General features: G+C 39.7%; 1 protein-coding gene across 8 annotated transcripts in view; it reads left to right on the top strand.

Moving 5' to 3' along the window:
- DICER1 (dicer 1, ribonuclease III) overlaps window positions 1–27,051 on the top strand; it is a 75,744-nt gene that overhangs the window by 35,787 nt on the left and 12,906 nt on the right. For all 8 annotated transcript variants that reach the window (XM_023731766.1, XM_023731761.1, XM_023731763.1 and 5 more), the window contains 15 exons: window positions 3,248–3,416; window positions 5,326–5,798; window positions 13,262–13,394; window positions 15,358–15,600; window positions 16,207–16,361; window positions 18,722–18,854; window positions 19,614–19,689; window positions 20,488–20,627; window positions 21,201–21,380; window positions 21,609–21,822; window positions 22,025–22,178; window positions 23,135–23,317; window positions 23,569–23,674; window positions 24,225–24,400; window positions 25,607–26,375. In XM_023731766.1, coding sequence (XP_023587534.1) covers window positions 3,248–3,416; window positions 5,326–5,798; window positions 13,262–13,394; window positions 15,358–15,600; window positions 16,207–16,361; window positions 18,722–18,854; window positions 19,614–19,689; window positions 20,488–20,627; window positions 21,201–21,380; window positions 21,609–21,822; window positions 22,025–22,178; window positions 23,135–23,317; window positions 23,569–23,674; window positions 24,225–24,400; window positions 25,607–26,375 — 3,304 coding nt within the window. The remainder of the gene's footprint in view (window positions 1–3,247; window positions 3,417–5,325; window positions 5,799–13,261; window positions 13,395–15,357; window positions 15,601–16,206; window positions 16,362–18,721; window positions 18,855–19,613; window positions 19,690–20,487; window positions 20,628–21,200; window positions 21,381–21,608; window positions 21,823–22,024; window positions 22,179–23,134; window positions 23,318–23,568; window positions 23,675–24,224; window positions 24,401–25,606; window positions 26,376–27,051) is intronic.

The following is a 27,051-nucleotide window of genomic DNA, read 5'->3' as shown; positions in this document are numbered from 1 at the left end:
TGCAGGAATCTCACCTTGCTTCAGAGAGCAACGAATGGGGGTGCTTCTGCTTCAAGAGATTATGGGCGATAAGGGCAGTCATTCCTCTGCTGATGCTGGCAAGGACTGGGGACCGTGACAGCAAATTTGTGTTTTTATCTGTCAGTGTCTCTGCTTTGTTGTTCTGACCTCAATGTCCTGCGTGATGCTTCGAAAGAACATTGATTTATTGAGAGAATCCAGGGTTTTACAGTATACTTTACAATAATTGGAAACACCCTGTTGCTTCAAAAATAGGTTGTGGGTTCCTCATGCTATTTACGATATCTAGGTTTGTCTCTTTTTGAGAAAGTTGCTGTTTTGAGGTTCATTAAAACACACACACACAACCTTATTGATTTGCTAAGTTGGTAGAAGGGAGCCTGTATAAATTAGTAGGGAAGTGTGTTTTTAAATAAGTGTTAACTACATTCAGTAAAGCTAAAATGAGGAAGACCTTCCACGAGATGGATTGACACAGTGGCTGCAACAATGGGCCGAAGCATAACAATGATCACGAGGATGGCGCAGGACCAGGCAGTGTTTTGTTCTGTTGTACATAGGGTCACTATGAGTCGGAACCCACTCGTTGGCACCTAACAACAACAGAAGCAACTACATTCAATTCATATAAAAATATCCTCCTATCTTTCTTAGAGTCTTGAGGCTAACGATTACCAGGTGGTAGTCAATAGGACAGTTGTAATAAATAGAGAGGTGCTCAGGTGGAGCTCTGGTGGCGCAGTGGTTAAAGACCTCAGCTGCTAACCAAAAGGTCGGCAATTCGAATTCACCAGCCGCTCCTTGGAGACCCTTTGGGACAGTTCTACTCTGTCCTATAGAGTTGCTATGAGTCGGAATTGACTCGACGGCAATGGGTTTGGGTTGGTTTTTTTTTTTTTTTTTTAAATTTCTCAAAGGGATAGAGTTGAGTCAGACATGGGTTTGAATACTGGCTCTACCAGTTGTACACTACGTGACTACAGGTGAGTAATTTACTGCTCCTAAACCTGTAAAATGGCCCCGACAATAGTTTGCTGTGATTCCTTGATGAACAATTGCATTGGCACCTTGCGAAGTGCCTGGTATTTGTGGAGTGAGAAGAAAAGTAACGTTTTAGATTAATCAAACTTCTGTATCTCAATGCCTTATGGAATACAGATCTTGTGACCTTCAGGACATCCTTTTTCTGACTTCTCTGAGCCTGATGTAGAAGTCCAAGCCTGTACTTTTGCTTTTATCTGACCTGAAATAGATGGCTAGGCCTGCACAACTTGAAATCTTCAGGAGAAGCAGAGGTATTAGGACATTTAAGTACAACTGATAAGTCATTTATTGGATTTGGCATTTCCTCAGTTTTTCACCTGTGAGTCCTGGTGCTGAATTGTTTCTTTTGACTACTCTTAGCTTGATTGGCCTCTGTTCCAGAAAACCCAGATACTCAGGCTCTTCATAGGTATTGCCAAATTTATTTCCAGAAAATGTGTACTAGGATTGAGTATTATTTTACGAATCTTTTCTAATTTGGTGGTAAATGTATTAAATTTCCATATTACTAGTAAGAATAAACAGTTTAAAATATTTATGTAAAATTCATGTGCTTATTTTTTTGCATAGGGCTTCAGTTTTTTTTTAAATTTGTACAAATTCATTATTTACTGACGATCTCAACTTTGTTATAGTTGCTTTAAATACTAGTGTGTTTGCTTTGGATTGAGTTAGGAGTTTTTCAAGAGTATTCTTCTGGACTCTCACTTTAGTTTTATTAAAGAGGTTTTCTGAATTCTCAACATTATTAATTCAGCAATCTACAGAAACATGATGTCACAGTATGTGTTAGAGACACAGGAGTTGGTTAAGCATAAATTCTGATTTGGGTTAAGAAAAAGGAAGACTACAGTATTTAAATACGTCATCACTGTATTTCTTTTCCTTAATTAAAATCATTATATGTGCTTCTAGAATATTGTATGTCATTCTGGTAGTCATATGTGATGGAAGGCATGAAAGACCCAAGGAATGATATCAGACATGACAGAAAGATGGGAGAGAGCTTTCCTTGCGAGGACACATTTTAAATGAAATTAACATTTGCAAATGCTATAAAATTCAAATAGTATGGAAAGGGATACAGTTAGTGATAAAACTGTTCCCCTGTTGTCTACCTCCCATCCCAGTTTCTTCTGAGAAATAATCATTGTTGGGTTTCTTGAATATTTTGAACATCACTGTTCTTGCTTCTGGCTGATGCCCAAGGGAGCAAGAGATGGAAGACCAAACCTCAAAACAAAACACCTGGGGCGATAATGAAATGTGTTCCCCAAATTTTCAGAATATCAGCCTTAGGCAGTCAGTCCTGGAGACCTATCTTAGGCAAGCATAGTACAGGTAAAAAGTCGGTACCACATTAGGAAGGCATCTTGAAAGCCTGCCTGTTATCCCAAGCATGCATGCAAACTGAAAATATGAAGTTTCTTCTTTGGCGTAGATGTTGAAATGGAAGAGGCAGCGTGGTTTAGCTGAAAGAACCTTCAGAGGAAGGCAGTCCTGAGTTTTGGCTTGGACAAGATCACTTACTGTCTTGGCCCTTCATAGTCCTCCCTGAGTGAGGAGTAATTACTACCCAGGGCTTCCAACCAATTCATCCGGTTTGAACCCCTGCTGAGAATTTGCATTTCCACCCGCAGATATTCTGAATCAGAATCTACATTTTAAAAAGATCCCCAGGTGATTCTTATGTATAATAAATTTTGAGAACCTCTGATCTGCTAATGATTCTCAAAATTCATCCCTAACCAGCACCATTAGCATGGCCTGGGAACTTGTTAGAAATGCAAATTTTCAGCAGTGGTTCAAACCAGAAGGAACCAGTTCGAAGCCTTAATAAAGGAGAGAGAATGTAAAGTTCCCTTGTAATGCTTGGAATGTAGTGGGTGCTCAGTTCTTACTCCTCTCTTCTTCCCCTCTTCTCCTCTTTCCTTTTAAATAATACCTATTGGTTTATAAAAAATGTTATATGTTTACTGTGGAGAAATTCAGTGATATGGAAAGGTAATCATTACAAGAATCACCTGAAACCCCAGCCCACTGCTAACATTTTGGCCTGTTTTCTTAGTATGTATTCTTTTGTACTTGTTTTTGAAAAACAGTTTTTTTTTTTTTTTTAAATCAAAGCCGTTGCATTTTCACTATTGGTAGGTACTGACAGCTTTTGTTTCTGATCCTCAAGATACACTTCTCAGCCGTGTGAAATTGTGGTGGATTGTGGACCTTTTACTGACAGAAGTGGGCTTTATGAAAGACTGCTGATGGAATTAGAAGAAGCACTTAATTTTATCAATGACTGTAACATATCTGTACATTCAAAAGAAAGAGATTCTACTTTAATTTCAAAACAGGTAAGCATATACAATGTAGTAAGTATAATAAAAGGCTTCTGTTTGTTTTTAATACTGACATAAAAATATGCTTCTAATGAGGCTATTTTCTATATGTTTTTGTTTAAGGCCTTATGTTCCTGCCCCTCTGGTAGGAACGTATTATATTGGGTTCAGTTTACTGTTACCTGGCAGACATTTATATCATTAAGTATAGCCCTCCCTGATTTAGGAAGATGAGTTAGGAGTCATGTCGTGGATCTTTCAGTATAAGGGGCAGGTTCAGTTTCTTTTCCTCTTTGGTCAGGTGAGTAAGCTTCGACCCTGAGGCTAAATGAGCTGGTCCTGTTTCCTAGTGTGTGTAATCTGTAAGAGCCTGTTGGCCCTGCGTGCTGCAGCTTTGAGACAAGAGCTCTCACAGGGTGACCCTTACAGTGTGGGTCCCGGGCTGTCAGCATCAGTATCTCCTGGGAACTTGTTAGAAATGCAGATGATGGGCCCCACCCCAGGCCTGGTGAATCAGAGGCTCAGGGTGGGGTCTGGCAGTCTGGGAATTGACAAGTCCTCCAGGTGATCCTGATGCATTAAAGCATGGCCTAGGACTTGGCCAACATTTGTGAATACTGTATTAATACTGTATTACACTGACTCCAGACCTTCATTTCTCTCCTGCTGACTTCCCGGAGCAGCAATGCTCAGATGTCTCTCAGCCCAGTCTGTCTTCTGCTTGCCTGCAGAACTGGTGATTGCTCAGTTATTGCCTGGTTATGACTTACATTCTGCTCTGAGCTACGGTTGTAAGATGTGGCACACTGAGCAGGCTCTACTCTCAGAATCTGGTATTAGCTGACCTGACCTGGTGCTGTTGCTTTCATTGAAATGGTAACAGAGGACACTTGTACAGTGGTTCTAGAACAATCTCACCATTGCAACCAGAAGTGCTGGCTTAGACTGGCCAAAAATCACCCATAGTTCTAGTCTTATCAAATGAGGCTGTTGTCTGTAGATAGATAAAGTTCAAGGAAATTTGTTTTGTTCTTTATTGATATCTAAAATAAAATTGCGACATAATTCCTTACATATTTTATCAGGAAGTGAATGACTCAGTTGTAGTTCTCACTAGTCACAGATCTAAAATTAAGTTTTATTAACCTTGTACAACTGCATTTTTAATTTCTATTTGATTATTTTCACCTAAAAAAAAAGTTCTGGATATGTGTGTGTGTCTATATATGTGTATCTTCAACAAACCAGTTGCCGTCAATTCTGACTCAGGCTACCCCATTTGTGTCAGAGTGCAACAGTGCCCCATAGGGTTTTCAGTGGCTGATTTTTTGGATGTAGATTGCCAGGCCTTTCTTCCAAGGTGACTTTGGGTGGACTCAAACCTCCAACATTTTGGTTAGAAGCCGAGTATGTTAGCCGTTTCCACCACTCAGGGTGAGTCTGTCTGCTGTCCGTCTGTCTCTGTCTCTATACAAACCAAAAAAAAACCCATTGCTGTCGAGTTGATTCTAACTCACAGTGACCCTATAGGACAGAGTAGAGCTGCCCCATAGGGTTTCCAAGGCTGTAAATCTTTATGGAAGCAGACTGCCACATCTTTCTCTCGCAGAGTGGCTGGTGGGTTTGAACTGCCGACCTTTAGGTTCACAGCTTGGTTCACAGAGGAGCAGTTAATCACTGTGCCAGCAGGGCTCCTTTCTCTGTCTCTGTCTCTCTTTCTCTCTCTATGTGTGTCAAAGTAGAGCTTGAAAAGACCACTGGTCCCTCCCCCCAACCTTAGGGAGTAAACCTCAGTGTTTATGTTAATGGGCTGAATTTATTTTGAAGGGGCATTTTGAGGACAACTTAAATTCAAGTTAAGCCCCCATATGAAAATGCTACATGAATGTTTCTTAGCATTTCACTTTTTAAATTTTTTCTGTAGATACTATCAGACTGTCGTGCGGTATTGGTAGTTCTGGGGCCCTGGTGTGCAGATAAAGTAGCTGGGATGATGGTAAGAGAACTACAGAAATACATCAAGCATGAACAAGAGGAGCTGCACAGGAAATTTTTATTGTTTACAGACACTTTCCTAAGGAAAATCCATGCACTGTGTGAAGAGCACTTCTCACCTGCCTCACTTGACCTGAAATTTGTCACTCCGAAAGTCATAAAACTGCTTGAAATCTTACGCAAATATAAACCATATGAGCGGCAGCAGTTTGAGAGCGTTGAGTGGTATAATAATCGAAATCAGGACAATTATGTTTCTTGGAGTGATTCTGAGGATGATGATGAGGATGAAGAAATTGAAGAAAAAGAGAAGCCAGAGACAAATTTTCCTTCTCCGTTTACCAATATTTTATGCGGAATTATTTTTGTGGAGAGAAGATACACAGCAGTTGTCTTAAACAGGTAAAATGTTAAGATTAACATTTTTTTTCCTAGAGTAGAACAAGGAAGTTTTGTTTTGTGAAGTGATATGCTGTGATAGCTTTAAGAGGTAGCAGAAGGGTTATGTAAGTGTCCTTTACTTGGTACCATCGTAATTCATGTGTAACGCTACATTGGGATTGATAGAAGATATTTATATATACTGTAGCTGTCCCAAAAGGCTAGGATTGACATGACTGAGACTTTTTCTTACAGGATAACAGTCTACCACATCCATCTAAAATAGAGAGCAAGCATAGAAAAATTAAATCACATTAAAGTAAAGCATTCTTTGTTTTTAATTCAATTCAGTTAAAGTCAAGTCAGGTATTTACTAATCTTTGTCTGTGTGCTAGGCATTGTGTTAAGCATTTCACACAGAACTTTCTCCTGTCAATAATCTTAGGATAAATTTTATCTGACTATTATTGTGGCTAATTTATGTTAACTTTATTTTCTTAAAAGAGTGTTGATTCAAGTTTGCAAGTCTGCAGTGGAAAGAGTTTAGAGCAACTGGATTTTTTAGTTTATAGTGGTTCCTAGACTACATGTTAAAATCTTCTGGTTCAGAGGAGAATAAGAATGTTAGGGAAGAGTTCTGAGAATATTAACTAAGGTGAGGGTGAATCCAAATTTTAGGTTGTGGATTCTAGCCATCTACCCACTTCTTTAATAAAAATTTATTTTTCCTGGATATAGACCCAGCCAAGGAGCTGTACTTCAAATTTGTGTCAAATGGTCACTTATGTATGGTTCTTTTGGTTTGTGGATAGATGCTCTATTATTTATTTATTTAGCAAAAAAAAAAAAAAAAAAAGGTCTCTATTTTGTACTTAAGACAGTCTGCTTTTTTGTGAGATCTGTTAATTGGCCAGAGTTGATCCCTGAGAGCCTTTTCTGCAAGTAGTGATCTCTGAGGAAAAATTAAGCTTTGTTTCCTGAGGTAATTAGGATTTTTTTTTTTTCCCTTAACTGCTGCTGGATGTTTAGAGGTTTTAAAAACTTTTTTGAGTAAGGAGAAATTGGACTCAAGGGTAGTCATCTGGCAGTTTTCAGTCTGGTAATTTTCATAGTCATTGGGCCTGATCCTTCTGATGAATGTGAAGTAAAATAATGTAGGTAGTGAATTACATTCAAATCAGAAGTTTAAGGTTGGAAAGGGACCTCACCGACTATCTTATCCAACCCACTTGTTTTTACAAAAAAAAGACAAAAGGTCTCAGGAGGAAAAGTGATTTTCCCTAAGTTAAATTGCCAGTTAGTGGCAGAGACGGTTCTAAAATCCTGATATCCTCACTCCTGATTTCTAGTTCATTCTGCAATCCTAATGCCCCCGGGTGTCAGAGAGCGCTGGAAACCAGCGCTGTGCAGTGGGAGGACTGCCAGGAGACGGGCCGGGAGGCGGGACTGTCGAGGATCATTTCTTCTCTGAGAATGGAGGGGAGAGGCATTTCAGGAGTCAGAACACTGGCAGTCAGAACACTGGCAGAGCTTGGAGCCTAGTTATAAAAACCTCACCTTCCCCGTTCAGGAGGGTAGAAGGATTGAATAAAGTTCCTAGGGCTTGGAGAGAAGAAATGGGGTTTATTTTCTTTCTGGTTCTCTACATGTCTTTTTATGTACAGACATGCTAGTTTTCATTGCAGAATATTAACCTGAAAAGGTTTATCCATAATCAGTCAGTTACTTTGAGGATCAGATTGTGATCAGTTTTCATAAAATGTGGCTGGAATTTAGTGTTGTGTGATGACTCAAGAGCGGTCTGCTGCTTGACTTTATAGGCAGCTAATTAAATGTACAATGGAGGTCTTGTTCCAGTAAGCTTTTTAATAAGCTTAGAAAAACTTCCTGAAGTCCAGATTCTTTCCTTCCATCAGTTTAATGGGAGGAAAAACCCTTCTTCGGTGAACGGTTTCGTGTGAGCATAACCTGTTGTAATACACGTGCAGCTTTCTGCTCTCCTGATTAAAAATGAAATCGCGTTTACTTTTGTGTATAGGTATAGGTATAGTTCTGTGCTTACAGTTTTCCCTTTAGCGTGTCTCACATAGGGTTTTCTGGTTTACTTTTACATATATTCTTTTAATTTTTACAACCCTCCGTGAGGGAGGGGTAGATGTTCTTACCATATTTCAGATGAGGAAACCGAGACAGTTTGTGACCCTCCCAGAATCACCCAGGTGACAAGTGGCAGGAAAGGGTTTCCAGTGGCCAAGTCCAGTGTTCTTCCCACTGTGTGTGACCTCCTAGTGTTGTGTGATGTTGATGGTGGACAACCCTGGGTTCACATCCTGCCTCTCCCTTCTCCCCCTTGGTCCCTGATAAATTTTTATTTTGGAATAATATTACATTTACATTTTTATTAAGAAAGTTGTGGAGAGTTCCTGTATACCTGTTACTTGGTTTCCCCTACTCTGTCCCTCCCCCTGTATTTAACATCATACATGACATTACTTCCGTTACCATGGTATATTTGCCACAACTCGGAAACTGACATTGGTGCTAAACTCCAGACTATTTGGCTTTCGTCACTTTTTCCTTTAAATGTCCTCATTCCAGTCCATGGAATTGCACTGACTTGTCGCCATTCAGTCTCCTGTGCTGTTATGGTTTCTCAGTGTTTCTTTGTTTGTGGTGACCTTGACAGTCTTGGAGAGTACTGGTCAGGTATTTTGTGGAATGTCCCTCAATTTGAGTTTGTCTTGATGTTTTTCTCAGACTTGAGTTCAAGGGGTAAAGTACCCTTTTGGCTGGTGGCATAGTGGTTAAATGTTTGGCTGCTAGCCGGAAGGTCAGCAGTTCAAGCCCAACAGCTGCTCTGTGGGAGACAGATGTGGCAGTCTACTTCCATAAAGATTAAAAAACCCAAAAACCAAACCCATTGCTGTCGAACTGCCGCATAGGGTTTCCCACGAGTGGCTGGTGGATTTGAACTGCCAACCTCTTAACCACTGTGCCACCAGGGCTCCTCTGTAAAGATTACAGCCTTGGAAACCCTATGGGACAGTTGTAATCGACTCAACAGCAACGGGTTAATTGTATCAACATGACTTATCACAGGTGATGTTAAACTTCATCACTTGATTAAGGTAGTGTTTGCTGGGCTTCTCCGCTGGAGAGTTACCTTTTTTCTCTTCTTGTACTCTGTTCTTTGGAAGCAAGTTGCTAAGGCTAGCCCACCCTGGGGAGTGGAGAGTGGGAGGGATTAAGCTCCACCTCCTCTAGAGGGCTGTATTTATCTTTTATTATTTGGAATTCTTCTGTAACGAAAACTTGTCTCTTTTACAAGTTTTTTTTTATCTGTGTATTTATATTTATTGAATCATGTATTTTCATCAGTATGGGCTCTTGTTTATTTTATACTTTGGGTTATAATCTACTATGTTTTTTATTTTGTAGCTCAAATTGTTCCAACTTTGGCCATTGGGGAAGCTCTTGGAAGTTAGCTCCTGTGTCCCTTAGACTTGTGGTCACCCTTGTGTTTTTGGGCACTTCACAGGGGGAGAGTATCCAGTAAGCAAGGTAAGCACAGTGCTTACCTTGCTTACCAGGTCATCTCTAGTCACAGTTTTTCACCACATCAGAGGTTCTGTTTCTAAGTATGGCTGGCATCTGTCTCTCTCCCAAACCCACAGCACCTTCCTATAGAATCAAAACCTCTTTTTAAACTTAATAGCCTCTAACAGGGGCGGATGACCTAGTAAGCAAAGTAAGCACGGGCTTACTTGTGCTTATTGGATAATCCACCCTGCACTTCCTTACTTTCTGGCTCCAGGCTCTTCCTGTCTTTTCCCTGCCCCAACCCTAGAATCAGCTGATTCTCCAAGGAGCCCTGGTTCCCTTTATTTCTACCCACTTTTTAGATGTATGTTTTGTGAAAGTTATTTAACTTTTTTTAAGCTTCAGTTTTTTTGTCTGTAAACTAGTAATAATACTGCTTTCTTTTACTGGGCTCTTACTAAGGTTCAAATTACAATGTGTGTAAAACTAGCTGTTTTATCACCTGGCACACCAAAAACCAAAGCTAAACCCATTGCTATCGAGTTGATTCTGACTCATAGTGACCCTGTAGGACAGAGTAGAACTGCCCCATAGGGTTTCCAAGGAGCGCCTGGTAGATTCAAACTGCTGACCTTTTGATTAGCAGCCCCGCTCTTAACCACTGTGCCACCAGGGGTCCCAGCACACCAAACCAAACAACCAAACCCATTGCCGTTGAGTCGATTCCAACTCATAGGGTTTCCAAGAAGCACCTGGTGGATTTGAGCTGCCGACCTTTCGGTTAGCAGCCATAGCTCTTAACTACTGCGCCACCAGGGTTTCCACCCAGCACACAGTAGGTGCTAACTGATGCACACATTTGGGGATACTGATACTGTGATAAGGGTTTTTTTTTTTTGTAATAAGATTGAAGAGGAATTACATTTGATGTTTTCACATTGATAAGAAAATATAAAAAGTAAGGGATACTATTAAAAGCATTGTTGAGATTGGAGGAACCCCTGAGACTGTGGTTTCCAGACACCCTGCTAACTCAGAACTGAAGCCACTCCCAAAGTCCACCTTTCAGCCAGACTAGACAGGCCTGTAAAACAAACAATAACACACACGAGGAGTGTGCTTCTTAGCTCAATCAAGTATACGAGACCAAATAGGCAACACCTTCCCAAAAGCAAAGGTGAGAAGGCAGGAAGGGACAGGAAAACTGGGTGACTGGACACGGAGAACCCAGAGTGGAAGGGGAAAGGGGGGGAGTGCTGACGCATTGTGGGGATGGCAACCAATGTCACAAAACAATTTGTGTATAAACTTTGAGAAACTTACTTGTGCTGTAAACTTTCACCTAAAACAGAATAAAATTAAATATGTTATCAGTAGTACTTTTTTTTTTTTTTGAAGTGTCTGGTAGAGATTTCAAGTAATGTGTTGATGTGTATGTTCCCTTGAATTTTTTTCTGTATCTACTGTAGATACTTCTGTTTCGGGTCTTGCTATTTCCAGTCTAATTGGGGAGGTGATTTGCTCAGATACACAAACATCAGAGCAGTGCTTCTCCAAGGGTAGTCTGTCCACTGGTGCCAGCCCACCACCAGTTACCTTAACTCCATGGTGAGTTAAATAGGGAAATAGAGAGTAAGCATTTAGAAACTTTTACAGCAGTTTGACAGTAACTTTATGTCTGTTGAGTATAATAAAAATTGGCAGTTGAGTTTTAATGCTCTTGAAATTTTGTTTTAAGCAGTTGTTGTTAGATGCCGTGGGTGGGTTCTGACTCATAGCAATGCGCGACAGGACAGAACAGAACACTACCTGGTCCCGCGCCACGCTCACAGTCGCTGCTGTGTTTGAACTTATTGTTGCAGCCACTGTGTGGCAGTAATTTAAAAATTTATTTCTGGGTAATTTTGATAAAAATATTGTCCGATGATTGAAAATTTTAAACAAAAAAGTTCTTCACTACAGATAGTTTAAGAAGCCTTTATTTAGCACAGGAGAACCGGATAGCTTATCAAACGGCTCGTGCGTGGAGCAACTTGCATAAACTTGGTGTAAACACCAAAAGGCATGAACGCAAGACTGTCCAACCGGTTCTGTTGTGCGGCAAAATCCTTCAGCGGTTCATGTTACTCGCTTGTACGCCCCCGAGAACAGTGGACGCTTGCTTAGTTTCCCCTGATGCTCATAGCTTTCTCTTGGACACTCGGGCACCCCTTAAATTCATCCTGTAGAGGAATAGATTTTTTTCTGTCTAAACTTCATTTCTCAGCGTAGGCATGTAGCATTTAATGATTTCTTACAGGAGATTTTATTTATTAATGTGCATATGGTTCTTCTGTTCTCTGCTGTATTGATGAGGGCTTCATTAAGGAGATTATACGCCAGTGCCTCCATTTCTCAGCTAATTGAAGTTGGCCAGATCGATCATTTTGGCAAAGCAAAACACACTGTTCACCTAATTAGGAGTAACTTAAAGTGCCTTTTTTTTTTTTTTTTTTTAACCTTTATGACATTCAAATTGGTGCTTATGTATACTAACGTTTGGACCTGTGTATTCTTTCTAAGATAATTTACCTGATATTTTAGACTGTTAGTCATGCTATTTGTTTGCATGTAAGACTGCTTTCTCTCTGACATAATAAGTTTATTATAATAACTTAAAAACTTGGGAACATATTAAGGTGGTTTCTGATTCTGGACATTTTAAATTCTTGAACTGTAGGGCAGACTCTTAGACTAACCTGCACACGCAAATGTTTTGCTGTTTGAGAGTCAGAAAGATACTCTAGATGGCCACTCAAGGTTTCTTCCAGCTCTTTGATATTAGTCTGTTTCACATATTTAGGAAAAGAGTGGTTTGACTTAAAAATGCAATTTTCTATTAGGAGTTTATGCTGTGTTGTAGTATGGCTTCAGAAGAACCATGTGGAATCACTTACATCAGGTGTGGAACCATTTATCCTCCATGCTGAGTTTTTGAATGTGGGTATTTCCAAAATAGCTGTAATGGCAACGCTAACTGTTGACCTTCTGTACCTGTGTAACGTGATCCCAGCCTGCAGCCCTTTTCCATTTCTTAGCTCGAAGGCCAGCTTTTGGTGACTGGCACTCTGGCTAATACAGAGGAGCAGGCAGAAGGAGGACGAAGCTGGAGTCTCTCTCGTCCCCTGACAGGGTGGGCCGGGGAACTTTCTGCATTGCTCGACTGGAGCCTAGTGTTCTATTACGCGCAGCTTTGGGGAGCAGATTCTGGAGGCGGGAAAGTATTGGGAATTGAGAGGCTTATCAGTAGCCAGGCATTTCTTTGCAAGGCCCTCCTTCCAGTGATACAGGGTATTGGGGTAAGACTAAAAGACATAGTCATACTTCTTTTTCACACATAGCTGGGACGTTTTTATTAAATACAGAGTGGGAATAAGGTTTCTTTGCTGTAGAAATTGGTTTCATTGTTGGTAATTGTTCTGTGTAAGCGTGGCCAGCAGACAAAAGGCCAGGACTGCAGCTCCAAGCTGTGCACATGTTGGGAGAAGTGCAGTGAGCTGTGCGGAACTTTCTTCAATATAAAGTCCTGTCCTGAAGCCAAGAGGGGGGAGGATGAGGATCCATGCTTCTCTCGGCCTAGCTCTGCCCCGTCCTGGGCCACGTTTCTAACAGGTCATCATTGCCACTCAGAAAGTTGGTGGTGATGTGCCCATTTCACTGCTGGTATAAATCAACCTCGTTATTTGGCATTATAAATACTTGGTCTATGGATCCATGGGGTGAATTGCGATAGGGATGTCTGTTTACCCTAGCTGAAAAAAAAAACAAAAAACCAAGACCATTTTGTTACGTATGTTGGCAAAAGATACATTTATTTCCATTTTAAGGGAGAGGTTACAAACAAAAGTTTAAATTGTTTTTTCCCTCAGCGGTGTTTAACTTCCAAATGTGTATAATGTTCTTAGATTGATAAAGGAAGCTGGCAAACAGGATCCAGAGCTGGCTTATATCAGCAGCAATTTCATAACTGGACATGGCATTGGAAAGAATCAGCCCCGTAACAAACAGATGGAAGCAGAATTCAGAAAACAGGAAGAGGTAAGTTAAAATGATCCTACAGTAACCATCTTCAGAACATACAAAGTCGTCCGTTGGTATCCACGGGGGATTGGTTCCAGGACCCCTGTGGATACCAAAATCCATGGATGCCCAAGTCCCTTATCTAAAATGACCTGCATGTATTTGCAAACAGTGCTCAAACCATGAGTGCTGGAGAGAGACTGAAGAGCTGTGAGATGGCGGGAGGCTTCAGCAGGGAAGCCTGCACATCACTTCATTCACGTGGATTCAGCGAGCGCTCAGCATGTGGCAAATTCAAGTTTTGCTTTTTGGAACTTCCTCCCTCTCCCCAGATTTTCAATTCGAGGTTAGTTGAGTCTGGGAATTCAGTTCCAGAACCTATGGATACGGAGAGCCGACTGTATAAACAAATTCTGCCCGTCGGAACTCCCTTTTGTCAGCGTTCCCCAGCATTTGTTTGTAATGTAGGTGGCTCGTTCATATATAAACCAGCTATCTCCTCTGAGGTGGCTGTGCAGTGAATCGTGTGCTCAGAGTTAGAATAGCCATCCAGTAAGTTAATTCTGTGTCTTAATTGGCATCATCCATTTCATTTTCCTTTATTGGAATGATGGCACATAGCTACCTTCCATAGAGAAACAAAAGTGTAACTATCACGCCTACTCAGACTATGAAGTGGCAAACTGAACTCTGCCTAGCAAGTGGTTTTGTGTGTGTGTGTGTGTGTGTGTGTGTGTGTGTGTGTGTGCATTTTCATGTTAAACCCTCCCTTGGTTTGATATTTAAAAAAAAATACTATATTTTGTAGATTTCAGCTTAATTTTTTTTCATGCTTTTTAAAGTCTTAGTGTAGGGAACAGTATAATAAAGATGCTAAAACTTAATATAGTATTCTTACCAACGAACAGAAGCCTTTTTTTAAAAAAAAAAAGTTTGTTATATAACTTCAAATTAGCAGAATAATTCATGTTGGGATCACTTTTCAAATCATAGCTTTTTAATTATATTCCAAGCTTCAGGAGTCTAATAGCCAGAGTCAGAGAGAGCTGACATTGTAAAAACCAGCTTACTTCATTATTTAATTTATCCTGGGTTGGGAAATTATATTTTAAATATAGTGTGAAAAATGTTTTCATTTTAATTTTTAATCATGGTTCTAACTCCTTAAATTGAAAAATTCCAAGATGCCAGGAAATAAGTAATTCCTTGCTTATAATTTTTAATTCCAAGTGGTTTAAGGATTTCAATGCAAGATTTTTGCCATCTTTGGAAGGGTGTTAACAAAGTATCACAGACATAAGCTATCACTATGGAGGGTCAGAATCTCCCCAGGACTCCAGGCATGAATTTGTTCGCTCACTTTCTTGGCTGGATCCCCTCATGGTCGTGAAAGAAGCTTAACCTGAAGACGCCCTGTGATTTGTATGTGGATGCTTAGGGGAATAGAAATGCACTTTGATTTAAAAAAAAAAAAAAAAAAAGTTATTGTCGTGAAATATATATAGCAAAAAATTTGCCATCCGAACCTCTTTTTAGCATACAGTTTAGTGACATTAATCACATTCACCATGCTGTACTACCATCACCACTGTCTATTTCCAAAAGTTGTACATCACCCCAAACAAAGACTCAGTAACCCTTCAGCAATAACTGCCATTCTCTCTTCCCCCGGCTCCTGCTACAAACTTTGGTCTCTTTGCAGCAAGGCGTTTTAGTTTTTACGTCATCTTCAGTTAAAAACTACTGTCGTTAAATTGAAGTTTCTTGGCCCGTGTGTCCATGTATCCCAAGTGACTGTCATCTTCAGCCTGGCCTTAACAACCCAGCATGCCTGAAGTGTGTGTCAGAAATGACAGTTGTCACTTACTTTTACTCTATTGTTTTCTTTGGAAATTGACATGTTACCGTGAAGTCTATAATGCTAAGAAATCTAGGTATATTTCTTAAAATTGCTTTTCTTGGTTGAATTTTTTTTTTCCAGGTACTTAGGAAATTTCGAGCACATGAGACCAACCTGCTTATTGCAACAAGTATTGTAGAAGAGGGTGTCGATATTCCAAAATGCAACTTGGTAGTTCGTTTTGATTTGCCCACAGAATATCGATCCTATGTTCAATCTAAGGGTAGAGCAAGGGCACCGATCTCTAATTACATAATGTTAGCAGATACAGACAAAATAAAAAGCTTTGAAGAAGACCTTAAAACCTACAAAGCTATTGAAAAGGTAAGAGCCAAAAATAAATATGGCATCTTTAAGTTATCATTCTTTGTGTGCGTAGAAGTAGATAAAAACAGCTTTATCTACAGAGAATAGTTTTAATGGGGGGCCTGCAATGTGTATATTATAAAATGAAGTTGGGAATGATCCAAAGATCTAGCAATATTTTACAAAGTGTTTGAAAGCTTAAGTAAAATAGTAGTGAAAATGGTCATGTGGATTGTTAGGGAAGGTTGCCTGGGAAACTGTGGTGTTACTGGGGACAGTGCAGTGACTGTTGATTACTTGAGTTGTGGAGTGATTTGGCATTGATAATATAGTCCCTGTTATTCATGAAAGACAGTCATACATTTGTGTGTGTGTTGGGGGGGGTGTACAGTACAGTATAAACCTTGCATCTGTGTGGTTTGTGTCTCCACGTGATCGGAGCTGGGAGGGATTCATTGAGAGAAACTTCCTGCAGCAGCTGATGTTGGGATATTGAATTATGTTTAGGGGAGATGGATGTTTCAGGTGTGAAGAGCTTTTTCTGTAGGTATAGAAGCTGACAACTGACTTACGGCAAAGAAGGCATTTTTTCTCATCATAAATTTTGGTTTTTAACATGTTCAGATTTTGAGAAACAAATGTTCCAAGTCAGTTGATGCTGGTGAAACTGACCTTGAACCTATTGTGGATGACGATGATGTTTTCCCACCGTATGTGTTGAGGCCCGATGATGGTGGTCCAAGAGTCACAATCAATACGGCCATTGGACACATCAATAGGTGTGGTATCAATCATTTGTGTGGACAACTTGCCAGTATTGCAAGATTTAATCTAAACCTCTCAGTATTGTATTGTTATTTACATTTTACAAACAATCACCAGTCTTCATTTACGGCTTGTAATACACTTTGATGAGAGAAGAAGTTGCTTTTTTTCATTCATTCTTTTTTGGTCAAAATGTAAAAACTGTATTGTGTAGTAATAAATATTTAGTACTCGTTGCCATGTCTGACGTAATGAAGGCATGTTTATTTTGATTAGATTTAATTTGATAATATTCACTAATTTTTTTCTAAATCCTAAAATTTGTTGTTTTGTGCCATAAATGTCAGGTAATGTTGAATATTCCGTTAGCAGTCATGTAAGATTATAATAAATTAATTTGTATTTTTGAGTGTTCTAATTTACTTTGGTAATATTTCTGGTAATATTTCTAAGAACTAAGAAACTAAGATTACATATCAGGATAAATTTCATTCAGAGATCAAAATAAAGGTGCAAACATAAAATTTTCTCTTTAACTTTTTATCGCTAAACAATTGCCAACTTTAAAAAGTTGCAAGGATACTACAAAGGACACCCATGTACCCTTCACCTAGAGAGACCCATTCAAAGAATGTCCTTTGTAGTAAAAGGATCCACTTCTGATCACTGGTTGTATCCATTTTCCCTAGTCTCCTTCAAGGAGCCCTCGTGGCTCAACAGTTAAGCACTTGGCTGCTAACTGAAAGATTGGCAGTTCGAACCTACCCAGCATCTCGGGGAGAAAGACCTGGCGATCTTCTCCTGTGAAAGATCACAGCCTAGAAAACCCTGTGGAGCAGTTCTGCTGTCACGTGGGGTTGCTATGAGTTGGAATCGACTCGACGGCACCCAACAACAGCAGCAGCCTCTTTCAGTCTGGAACTGATCTTCAGGCTTTTCTTGACTTTAATGACCTTGAAACTTCTGAACATTATAAGGCCCTCAATTTGGGGTTATCTGATATTTTCTCATGATTAGACCCAGGTTATGCATTTTTGGCCAGCGCATCACTGAAGTGATACAGTGTTCTCATTTCACCTCACTGGGTGGCACTTGATGTCGATTTGTCCACTTACCAGTGGTGGTAACTTCGATCACTTGAATAAAGTCTACTAGCTTTCTCTACTACAAAGCTGCCTCCCCCCCCCCGCCTTTATAATTAGTAACATCTATCCCTCTTCCCAGGTTCACCCATTAGTTGAAGCATCCATTGATGTTTCTTGCTTGAATTAATTATTACTACGATGGCTGCTGAATGATGATTTTCTAATAACATCATTCTTTCTACATTTATTAGTTGGCACTCTACTATAAAGAAGAGCTTTCTCTTTGCTCCATTTATTTATTCATTTAATTTTTTGTCTCAGTGTGAACTTATGAGCTCCTGTTTTATTCAGTGGGTTGTAATCCATTGCTATCATTTATTATTATTTATTTTGTGTTAAAGTTGTCCTAGAAAGCTTGAAACAATCAAGTTCAAACTCTGAGTATAAATACAGATCCAGTAGGAGGAAAGGGAGATGTAAGAAATCAAGCTAGCTTCATGCTAGCTTCTGTGCCTTTTTAACATGTCACCATTATTCTTTGAATATTTTCTGTCACAGTAAGATGCCCTAGACTCACCTCAGACTTTCCTGCCCATCCTTGGGTGGCTATTTCTCCAAAGGCTCTGGTTTCCTGACCCCTACTGGGTTGTCTTCCTGCCCCAGCACCCAGGTCCTTACCTGACCCTGGCTCCCCCCAGCTACCTTCCTGTGCTGCTCTGACACTCTTCCTTGTGCTGCTGCTGGGGGGTCCTCCTACCCTGAGGCCCTTCTTGTGTCAGTGCTGCACTGGCCCTCCACCATCTTCTGATACCTTTCTTGTGCAGGTCCTGATCATTGCTGGCAAATAAGATTATTGAAGAGCGAACACTGTTCTCTTAACAGATTCCAAACAGGGCTTTCTGCACTGTCCAGTATGGAGCACTGGGCACATGTGGCTATTTACATTTAAATTAAATTTTAACTTCAGTTAAAATTAAATAAAATTTTAAAATTCAGTTCCTGAGTTAAACACTCGCTACACTTTAAGTGCTCAGTTGCCGCATATAGTCAGTGGCTATCGTGTTGACAGCGCTAATATAGAACATCATCACGGAATGTTCTGCTGGACGGCGCTGTCCACCTCGTTGAAAGTTTGAAACAAGTTCAAACTCTGAGTATAAATACAGATCCAGTAGGAGGAAAGGGAGACATAAGAAATCAAACAAACCTCAGATTATGAATATCAGTACAAGTTTTTCCTTCTCTTCATTAGTTGAAGATTCACCATCAGAATTTTTCTTTCTTCGCAGATACTGTGCTAGATTACCAAGTGATCCGTTCACTCATCTAGCTCCTAAATGTAGAACGCGAGAGTTGCCGGATGGTACATTTTATTCAACTCTTTATCTGCCAATTAACTCACCTCTTCGAGCCTCCATTGTTGTAAGTTTAGAAAAAGAAATGGTCGTGCCTTTCAAATACAGCGTTAATGAATTTTTTCAGCTTCTCCAAGACTGTGCAAGTTGTCGTTGGTTTTAAAATCTACTTATGAAAGTAAATTTATATTTCTTCTGTAGTAAACTAGGCATTCAAAAATCTTCAGTAGACTCTGTGACTTATAGACTCTAAGACTGGACTAGAGGAGCTCTGGGGTGTCCTCCAGGTCTTCTCGGTGCAAATGTTTCTGCCAGTCCTTGAGCTGTGGTTTAAGTACTGACAGCGATGGAGAACATAGTGGTGCTGTTGTAGGTATTTTTTGTTAGTTGTTGAGTCAGAATTCTGCCTTTCTGTAACTCTGTCCTTGGTCCAGATATTCCCAGGTGACTAATTTCTATCACGTGTGGAAAGTTGTTCAGTACTACTGCAGTTGCAGTTACATCCCGATATATCTTTATTTTGTTCTTTTTTTTTTCAGTATATTTGTATTAGTGAAAGTAAGATACTTTAAATTCTTATTGAAATTTAAATCCACCAATTAAAATCTTAGTTACAACTCATTTAGTTTTTACTGGGCAGGGTTTTTAAAGATGCATATTTAAAATGTGGAGACTAGGATTTTTTAAAAAACTTGTTGGAACTTTGTTTTGGTAAATTGAACTTTAAAGATATTGGAGCAAAGATTTTGTAGATGTTTAATGTTAGTTATATAGTTATTATATCGCCATGTGCATATGCAATGCAAAGGTTTCCTTTTACTTCCAGGGTCCACCAATGAGCTGTGTACGATTGGCTGAAAGAGTTGTAGCTCTTATTTGCTGTGAAAAACTGCACAAAATAGGTAAGGGTGTTTGAGAAGCATATGCAAATAAAAACAGATGATTTCCCACAGCTTAACTGCAGGCGGCAGTCATTTATTTGTTCCCTTTGCTGACCTCTTTCAAATACGTGGAGATCTTCTCTTAGCTGTTGAATCATGAACGTCTGTGTCTTAACATGAATGTGCCAGTTCCTCAAGTTAATCTTTACTAGCTTACAAATTATTATTTTTTTTAGTGGAAAGACTCATTTTCTATTGCCTTTGTAATTAGAGGTGTTGATATATGCTGTTCCCTGTTTAGATTTTTTTACTTTTTAATCTTGCAAGGAGTGTTTACTTCTGCTCATATTGAACATCTGAATGCCAGGATAGACTTTGCCTAAAGTATCATATCCGGCTACTTTGACATTATGAAAAGCACAGGTGCTCCCACTTACGTGCAGTGTTTAGGGTAGGGAAATGCATAGAAACAGTAGATTAGTGAGCACCGTGGGCTGGGGGAGGGGTGAGTGGGAGTTCATGCTTAATGGGGTGTAGAGTTTCTGTTTAGGGTGATGAAGAAGTTCTGGAAACACATAGTGGTGATGGTTGCACAACATTGTGAATATAATTAGTGCCACTGAATTATACTTAAAAGTGGTTAAAATGGTAAATTTTGTGTAATATGTATTTTTACCCTAATTTTTTAAAATTCATAAAAAAAGCAAAGGTGCTTTAGTCTTCCTTACGCTTCCACTTGGCATCTTAACATAGTGCTTTCCTGCATTGTTTGCTAATTAAGCAAAATCTGAATTGTTTATGTTAATTTATATTTCTTAGGCGAACTGGATGACCATTTGATGCCAGTAGGGAAAGAAACTGTTAAATATGAAGAAGAGCTTGATTTACATGACGAAGAAGAAACCAGTGTTCCAGGAAGGCCAGGTTCCACAAAACGAAGGCAGTGCTACCCAAAAGCAGTTAGTATTGGTTAGGATGAATGGAATACTAGCCTTTTATTTCCTGCTACATCAAGTCTAGATTCCTCAGCTTGGCTTCCCAGACCCTTGTAGTTTGGCCCACTGGGGGTATCAGGGCCTTCCTTCACAGTTTCTCAGAACAGCCGCTTCACTCTGGTGCCTCTACTGCCTTTTCCCACCTCAGATGTTACTCTGGTTGTTCTCTAGGTTTCGGGGACTCATCTATCTGATTGTATCCAGAAGTTTATTTCATTTAGAGAGATGTTTTTTTGTTTCATTAATTTTAACATGAAGATTCTTGCTTTATTTATGGTTGAGACTAAGACAAAAGAGGACTTGTATGATCAAACAGGCAATGGAAAGATATCCTCTCAAGATGAGAGGCACTCTGAAAGGCAGAATCACAAATACCTGTCGAGGGTTAGGATGTGGGCTACCGGGAGGTGAAAGGAGTAACTTCAGTGGAATATGTCAGCTTTTAGTAAAGCCAGGAATAAATTTGTTTTCTTGCCAATCCCTGGAAGGAGGCTGTTATACTTGAGCTGGATCCTTAATTTTTCTTTCCAACTGCAGATTCCAGAATGTTTGAGGGATAGTTACCCAAAACCCGATCAACCCTGTTACCTGTATGTGATAGGAATGGTTTTAACTACTCCTTTACCTGATGAACTCAACTTTCGAAGGCGGAAGCTCTATCCCCCTGAGGATACTACAAGATGCTTTGGAATATTGACAGCCAAACCCATACCTCAGGTAGACGTGATAAGGACTGTTTGTGTTTAAAATATCTTGTTTTCAAAAAAGGGAAAAAGAAAACGATTTGGGAGTAGGTGGCTTTTGTTACCTGATTATGTTTAATACTTTAAAGTGAGGGTCTCCCATACTGCTCTTGATAGAAAGCGTTACTCCTCTTCTGAAGTGATATTTATAATGGAATAAACTACCTATTAACCTAGGGGTGCTTTTTTTCTTTCCGCCAAGATTCCGCACTTTCCTGTGTACACACGCTCTGGAGAGGTTACCATATCTATAGAGTTGAAGAAGTCTGGTTTCACGTTGTCTCTACAAATGCTAGAGTTGATTACAAGACTTCACCAGTATATATTCTCACATATTCTTCGGCTTGAAAAACCTGCACTAGAATTTAAACCTACAGACGCTGATTCAGCATACTGTGTTCTACCTCTGAATGTTGGTAAGAAGGACCCAGACTTCAGTGTTCACTGATACTCACTGAAAAATGCAAGTTTTGCTTGATTGTTAGTTTAGTTTATATACTACAAGGTTTTGTTTGTCCAGGATAATTCTGAATTAGACACATAAATGAACATACAAATGAAGTAAGAGTCTTATCTGTATCATTATAACAAGCTAAAGCGTTTATTTTCTTCCCTAAGTTAATGACTCCAGCACTTTGGACATTGACTTCAAATTCATGGAAGATATAGAGAAATCTGAAGCTCGCATAGGCATTCCCAGTACAAAATACTCAAAAGAAGCACCCTTTGTTTTTAAATTAGAAGATTACCAGGATGCAGTTATCATTCCAAGGTGGGTGTTTTAATGGAAAGGAAAATGGTGGTGATACGTTGTTTGAAAAGATTCACTCGTTCACCTGGGAACGTCAGCAAGCCGTGACTTTGGTATTGACGTTACTAGTAGAGAATAGAGGCGTCTCACTGCATGTTGGACCTGTTCTCTCCTGTGTACTTGTTGAAAAACCGAAACTAAAACACTGTAGGTGAAGGGATTCTCCCTTGTGAAGGCCAGGTCGTTTAACAACACCGATGTTTTCTTCTTAAAATCTCTATCCTTTTAATCCCCAAAGTCGTCTTATAGAATTTGATCATAAATAATTGTTTTATTTCTACAATTCCTTTATAAGGAAATATGTTACTAAGCTCAATGAAAATCATAAACTAGGATGCTTTTTTTCTTGGGAAAACTTAGGGAATGGAGTTTCTGGGTAATGGAAGTTTTTCCAAGAATTAATGGAATTTTTTCAAAGAATTAGAATAGTGGCTGTGATTTCAATCTTTCTTGATTTTGCACCTTGAAGTCATTATTTTAAATGTTAGTTATCATTAAACTATCACTATTGTAGATGGCACAGTGACCCATTTTATTGCGACGGGTGGCTTTTCATGTTTAGCATTGGGTACACAGTATTTATTCAGTTTTTTGGATATTGGAAATTTGCTATACTGTTTATATTGATGAAATAAAGAAATATTTAAAGGTGCCATTTAGCTTCTGTGTATTCAAAATGGAGATACTTAGAACAAGAATAATAAAGTAGGGGAGAGTAGTCAGTTTTTATTAATAAAAATATAGTTCTTATTGTCTCAAGTCCACTTGAAAATACATTCTTTGGAATTGAAATTTTCATTCCTGTTATTTATTTAACATGTTTACTCTGAATTCATAATGTTCATTTCCATATTAAAAACAGATGTGTTTTGAGAGTAGTTGATTTAAATCCAAAAGTAACTGTTTTTCTTTTTCAGATACCGCAATTTTGATCAGCCTCATCGATTTTATGTAGCTGATGTGTACACTGATCTTACCCCACTCAGCAAATTTCCTTCCCCCGAGTATGAAACTTTTGCAGAATATTATAAAACGAAGTACAACCTTGACCTGACCAATCTCAACCAGCCTCTGCTGGATGTGGACCACACATCTTCCAGGTAAGGAGCTTTGCAGCTGGCACGGAGTTTCACCTGAGACGTTCTTTCCAGAGGACAGTAGGCACAGGCCAAAGGTCACCCTCTGGAATCCAGGAGATTGTTTGCACGCAGACTTGCCCAGGGTGGGTCCCCAGGGCCTGCAGTGTAAAGCAGCTCTTCAGGTGATGTAGGCACGCTGAGGTGGGAGCACCACTGCAGGAGTGTGTGTGTGTTTTTGTTTGTTTGATAAAATTATTTTGAAATCTTTATAGACTTAATCTTTTGACTCCTCGCCATTTGAACCAGAAGGGGAAAGCCCTTCCTCTAAGCAGTGCTGAAAAGAGGAAAGCCAAGTGGGAGAGTCTGCAGAATAAACAGGTAACCAGCTAGTAGTCAGTCACTAGCCAAACACAGTGTGTTTAAAGATAAGTCTAAATTTTCCATGATCAAGTGAACTGAGTGATTGTGAATTTTTGAAAATTTACCTAGCCGTTAGATTTTGTTTTGTTTTGTTTTGTTTTGATCAGCATTGTGTTGAATTTTCTTTGAATGTCTTTTTGGTAACTCTTGAGCGTTTTGTATTTATACTTAGTCCATTGCATCCTGGTAATCTTCTAGTTTAAAAATAAAGGGTGTTTCTTTTGAGTACTTCAGACTGGGAATGCCTGCGCGAGCTTCAGATTTTCTCAATGTCTCCCGTGAATTTAAAGTCAGTGTCCAAGGGGTAGATAGGTTTTTACTATCCTTAAATTATTTTGGTAAATCTCATTTGACCTTAAAGGTTATTTTTAATTTTTTTTTGTTTTACAATTAGGTGTCACTAGTATTTAAGATTTTTTTCATTATAAGTAAAATTGGTCTTTAATTTTTTTTTCACTTTTTGTGTGCGTGTGCTTATTTATCGCTCCACTTTTTTCCTTACTCAAAGATACTGGTTCCAGAACTCTGTGCCATCCATCCAATCCCAGCATCACTGTGGAGAAAAGCAGTCTGTCTCCCCAGCATACTTTATCGCCTTCACTGCCTTTTGACCGCAGAGGAGCTAAGAGCCCAGACAGCTGGTGATGCCGGCGTGGGAGTCAGATCACTTCCTGCGGATTTTAGGTAGGTCTGTGCCAGCAGCCAGGAGCCCTGGTGGCGCAGTGGTTAAGCATTTGGCTGCTAACCAAAAGGTCAGTAGTTTGAATCTACCACTTGCTCCTTGGAAACCCTATGGGGCAGTTCTACTCTGTCCTATAGGGTCCCTATGAGTCAGAATCGACTCCACGGCAACGGGTTTGGTTTTTGGTTTTGGTGCCAGCAGCCAGAAAGAACATGGGTCGTGAGATCCTATTTGCACTAGAACTGAGTTAAGTTAAAATCTTAATTTTATGTGAAACAATTATTAAAGGATGAGAAAGAAAGCATGGATGTCTAATACATGAAATAAATGCATCATTTGCCTCCTCAATGAAAGTCTGTGTTCTGATCATCGAGTCCTGTGTTCTCTTCAAGTTACAAAGGGACATGAGTTCCTAAGGTCAAAAATAATCATTCCTTCTTCAGTGTAGACAGCTGAAGTGAGAATGAGAACAGTCCTTTTGTTAATGTGTGGAGACATCTTAAGACTGTTGTCTCTTAAAAAACAAGTATGTATTAAAAAGGGATTGCCTCACCAAGTTCTTTGTCTTCATTGTTTTCTTCCCACTAGTAGTTGCTGCATTCTAAGGAGATTATTTGCTTTAGTAGCCACTCAGATTCATTTGGTCATCTAACTGGCAAGACCAAAATGGTCCTAGAGATTGAAGGAACTTTGAAATAGAATGGTAATAATGACTACTGTGTTGAGTACTTACTACAGTGTCAAACACTGGTTTAAATGCCATAGCCTGTGTTAACTCATTTAATCCTTAGGACAATCCTATGAGGTAGGAATTATTATTAGCCTCATTTTTGAGTGCAGAGGCTGAGGCATAGGGAGGGTATATAAATTGCCCAAAATTACCGAGCCAGTTAACTGGAGGGCCTGGGATTCCAACCCAGGCAGGCTGGGGCTCCAGGTGCTGCAGGTTGGCGCCAAGCTCTGTGGTCTTTAACCACTGTGCTCTGCTTTAGGGCAAGGGATTATAGCAGTGGAGTAAATAATGTCCCACTTCATGATTTACATTATGCAGAATTCTGAACCATGTTGATTTTTGGCTTGGAAACATGTTTCCCTTCTAAAGCAGGAGTCTAGTTATGGGGGGCTTTATTTTTTTATTCAAATTTCTCTTGCTTTGAGCCTAGCCCTTTTGAAGGATCTGATGGAAAGCTATCAAAATGTCTTTGCAGATATCCTAACTTAGACTTTGGATGGAAAAAATCTATTGACAGCAAATCTTTCATCTCAATTTCTAACTCCTCCTCAGCTGACAATGACAATTACTGTAAGCACAGCACAATTGTAGTCCCTGAAAATGCTGCACATCACGGTGCTAATAGAACCTCCTGTCTAGAAAATCATGACCACATGTCTGTGAACTGCAGAACCTTACTCAACGAGTCACCTGGTAAGCTCCAAATTGAAGTTTCAACAGATCTTACAGCAATTAATGGTCTTTCTTACAATAAAAATCTGGCCAATGGCAGTTACGATTTAGCTAACAGAGACTTTTGCCAAGGAAATCAGCTGAATTACTACAAGCAGGAAATACCTGTACAACCAACTACCTCATATTCCATTCAGAATTTATACAATTATGAGAACCAGCCCAAGCCCAGCGATGAATGTACTCTACTGAGTAATAAATACCTTGATGGAAATGCTAACAAATCTACCTCAGATGGAAGTCCCCTGGTGGCCGTGATGCCTGTTGGAGCACTCAAGGGCAGGATGGATCCCGAGCGGAGCCCTTCTGTTGGGTATTCCCCAAGGACTCTCGGCCCAAATCCTGGACTTATTCTTCAGGCTTTGACCCTTTCGAACGCTAGTGATGGATTTAACCTGGAGCGGCTTGAAATGCTTGGTGACTCCTTTTTAAAGCATGCCATCACCACGTATCTGTTTTGCACTTATCCTGATGCTCATGAGGGCCGCCTTTCCTATATGAGAAGCAAAAAGGTATGCAGTAACAGTTCTTGTATTTTGAGCAGTTAAGAGTAACTATTCAGTGTGCCTGGAAGTGGTTTAAAGTGTTGATAGTTAAGTTCAGAGCATGGAAAGTTTTACCCCAGAGATCGCCACACTGGATAAGCATAGCTGTTCCGTCTGTCTTAGGGCCAGCTGCACCCTGAGACATAAGTGCCCAGCAGTGGACAGGAATCTGCTTTTCAGCGATGAAGCACGCAGTCTTTGGGGTTAGCTGATCTATATGTACCTTATTTATTAATAGAAATCCAGTTCAAATAAAACCACGTGTGTGTGTATGCCTGCTAGGTGCCAAGGGGGTTGTAAAGAGATCCGCAGCACAGTCCTTGAGGAGTTTTTGCTTTAGTTGAGTGAAGCGTTTATTTGGGAGGATACTGTCTTGACATGCAAATGTGACTGAGATACAGGTCTTTGTTGAAGAGCTCATCTTCAGGGTTTTAGAGAGTTGGGAAAGCGGAAGAAGAACAGACCCTTCACTTTGCTGGTCTCATCGGTGAATGAGCATGACACTCGAGTCCTGAGGGAGTATTAGCTGCCGGCCCAAAGGAAGGCAGATCTTCCAACTTAGTTGTGGAATTAAGACTTAAGGAAGAAAATTAATGAAGGCAAAATATTTAAAAGACGATAAAAGAGGTGTTACAAGGCAGCA

This window comes from Trichechus manatus, unplaced genomic scaffold (genome assembly GCF_000243295.1).
Source record: "Trichechus manatus latirostris isolate Lorelei unplaced genomic scaffold, TriManLat1.0 scaffold00045, whole genome shotgun sequence".
Taxonomy (NCBI): domain Eukaryota; kingdom Metazoa; phylum Chordata; class Mammalia; order Sirenia; family Trichechidae; genus Trichechus; species Trichechus manatus.
The sequence above is the reverse complement of the archived record's forward strand: the minus strand, read 5'-3'. Positions and strand labels throughout refer to the sequence as shown.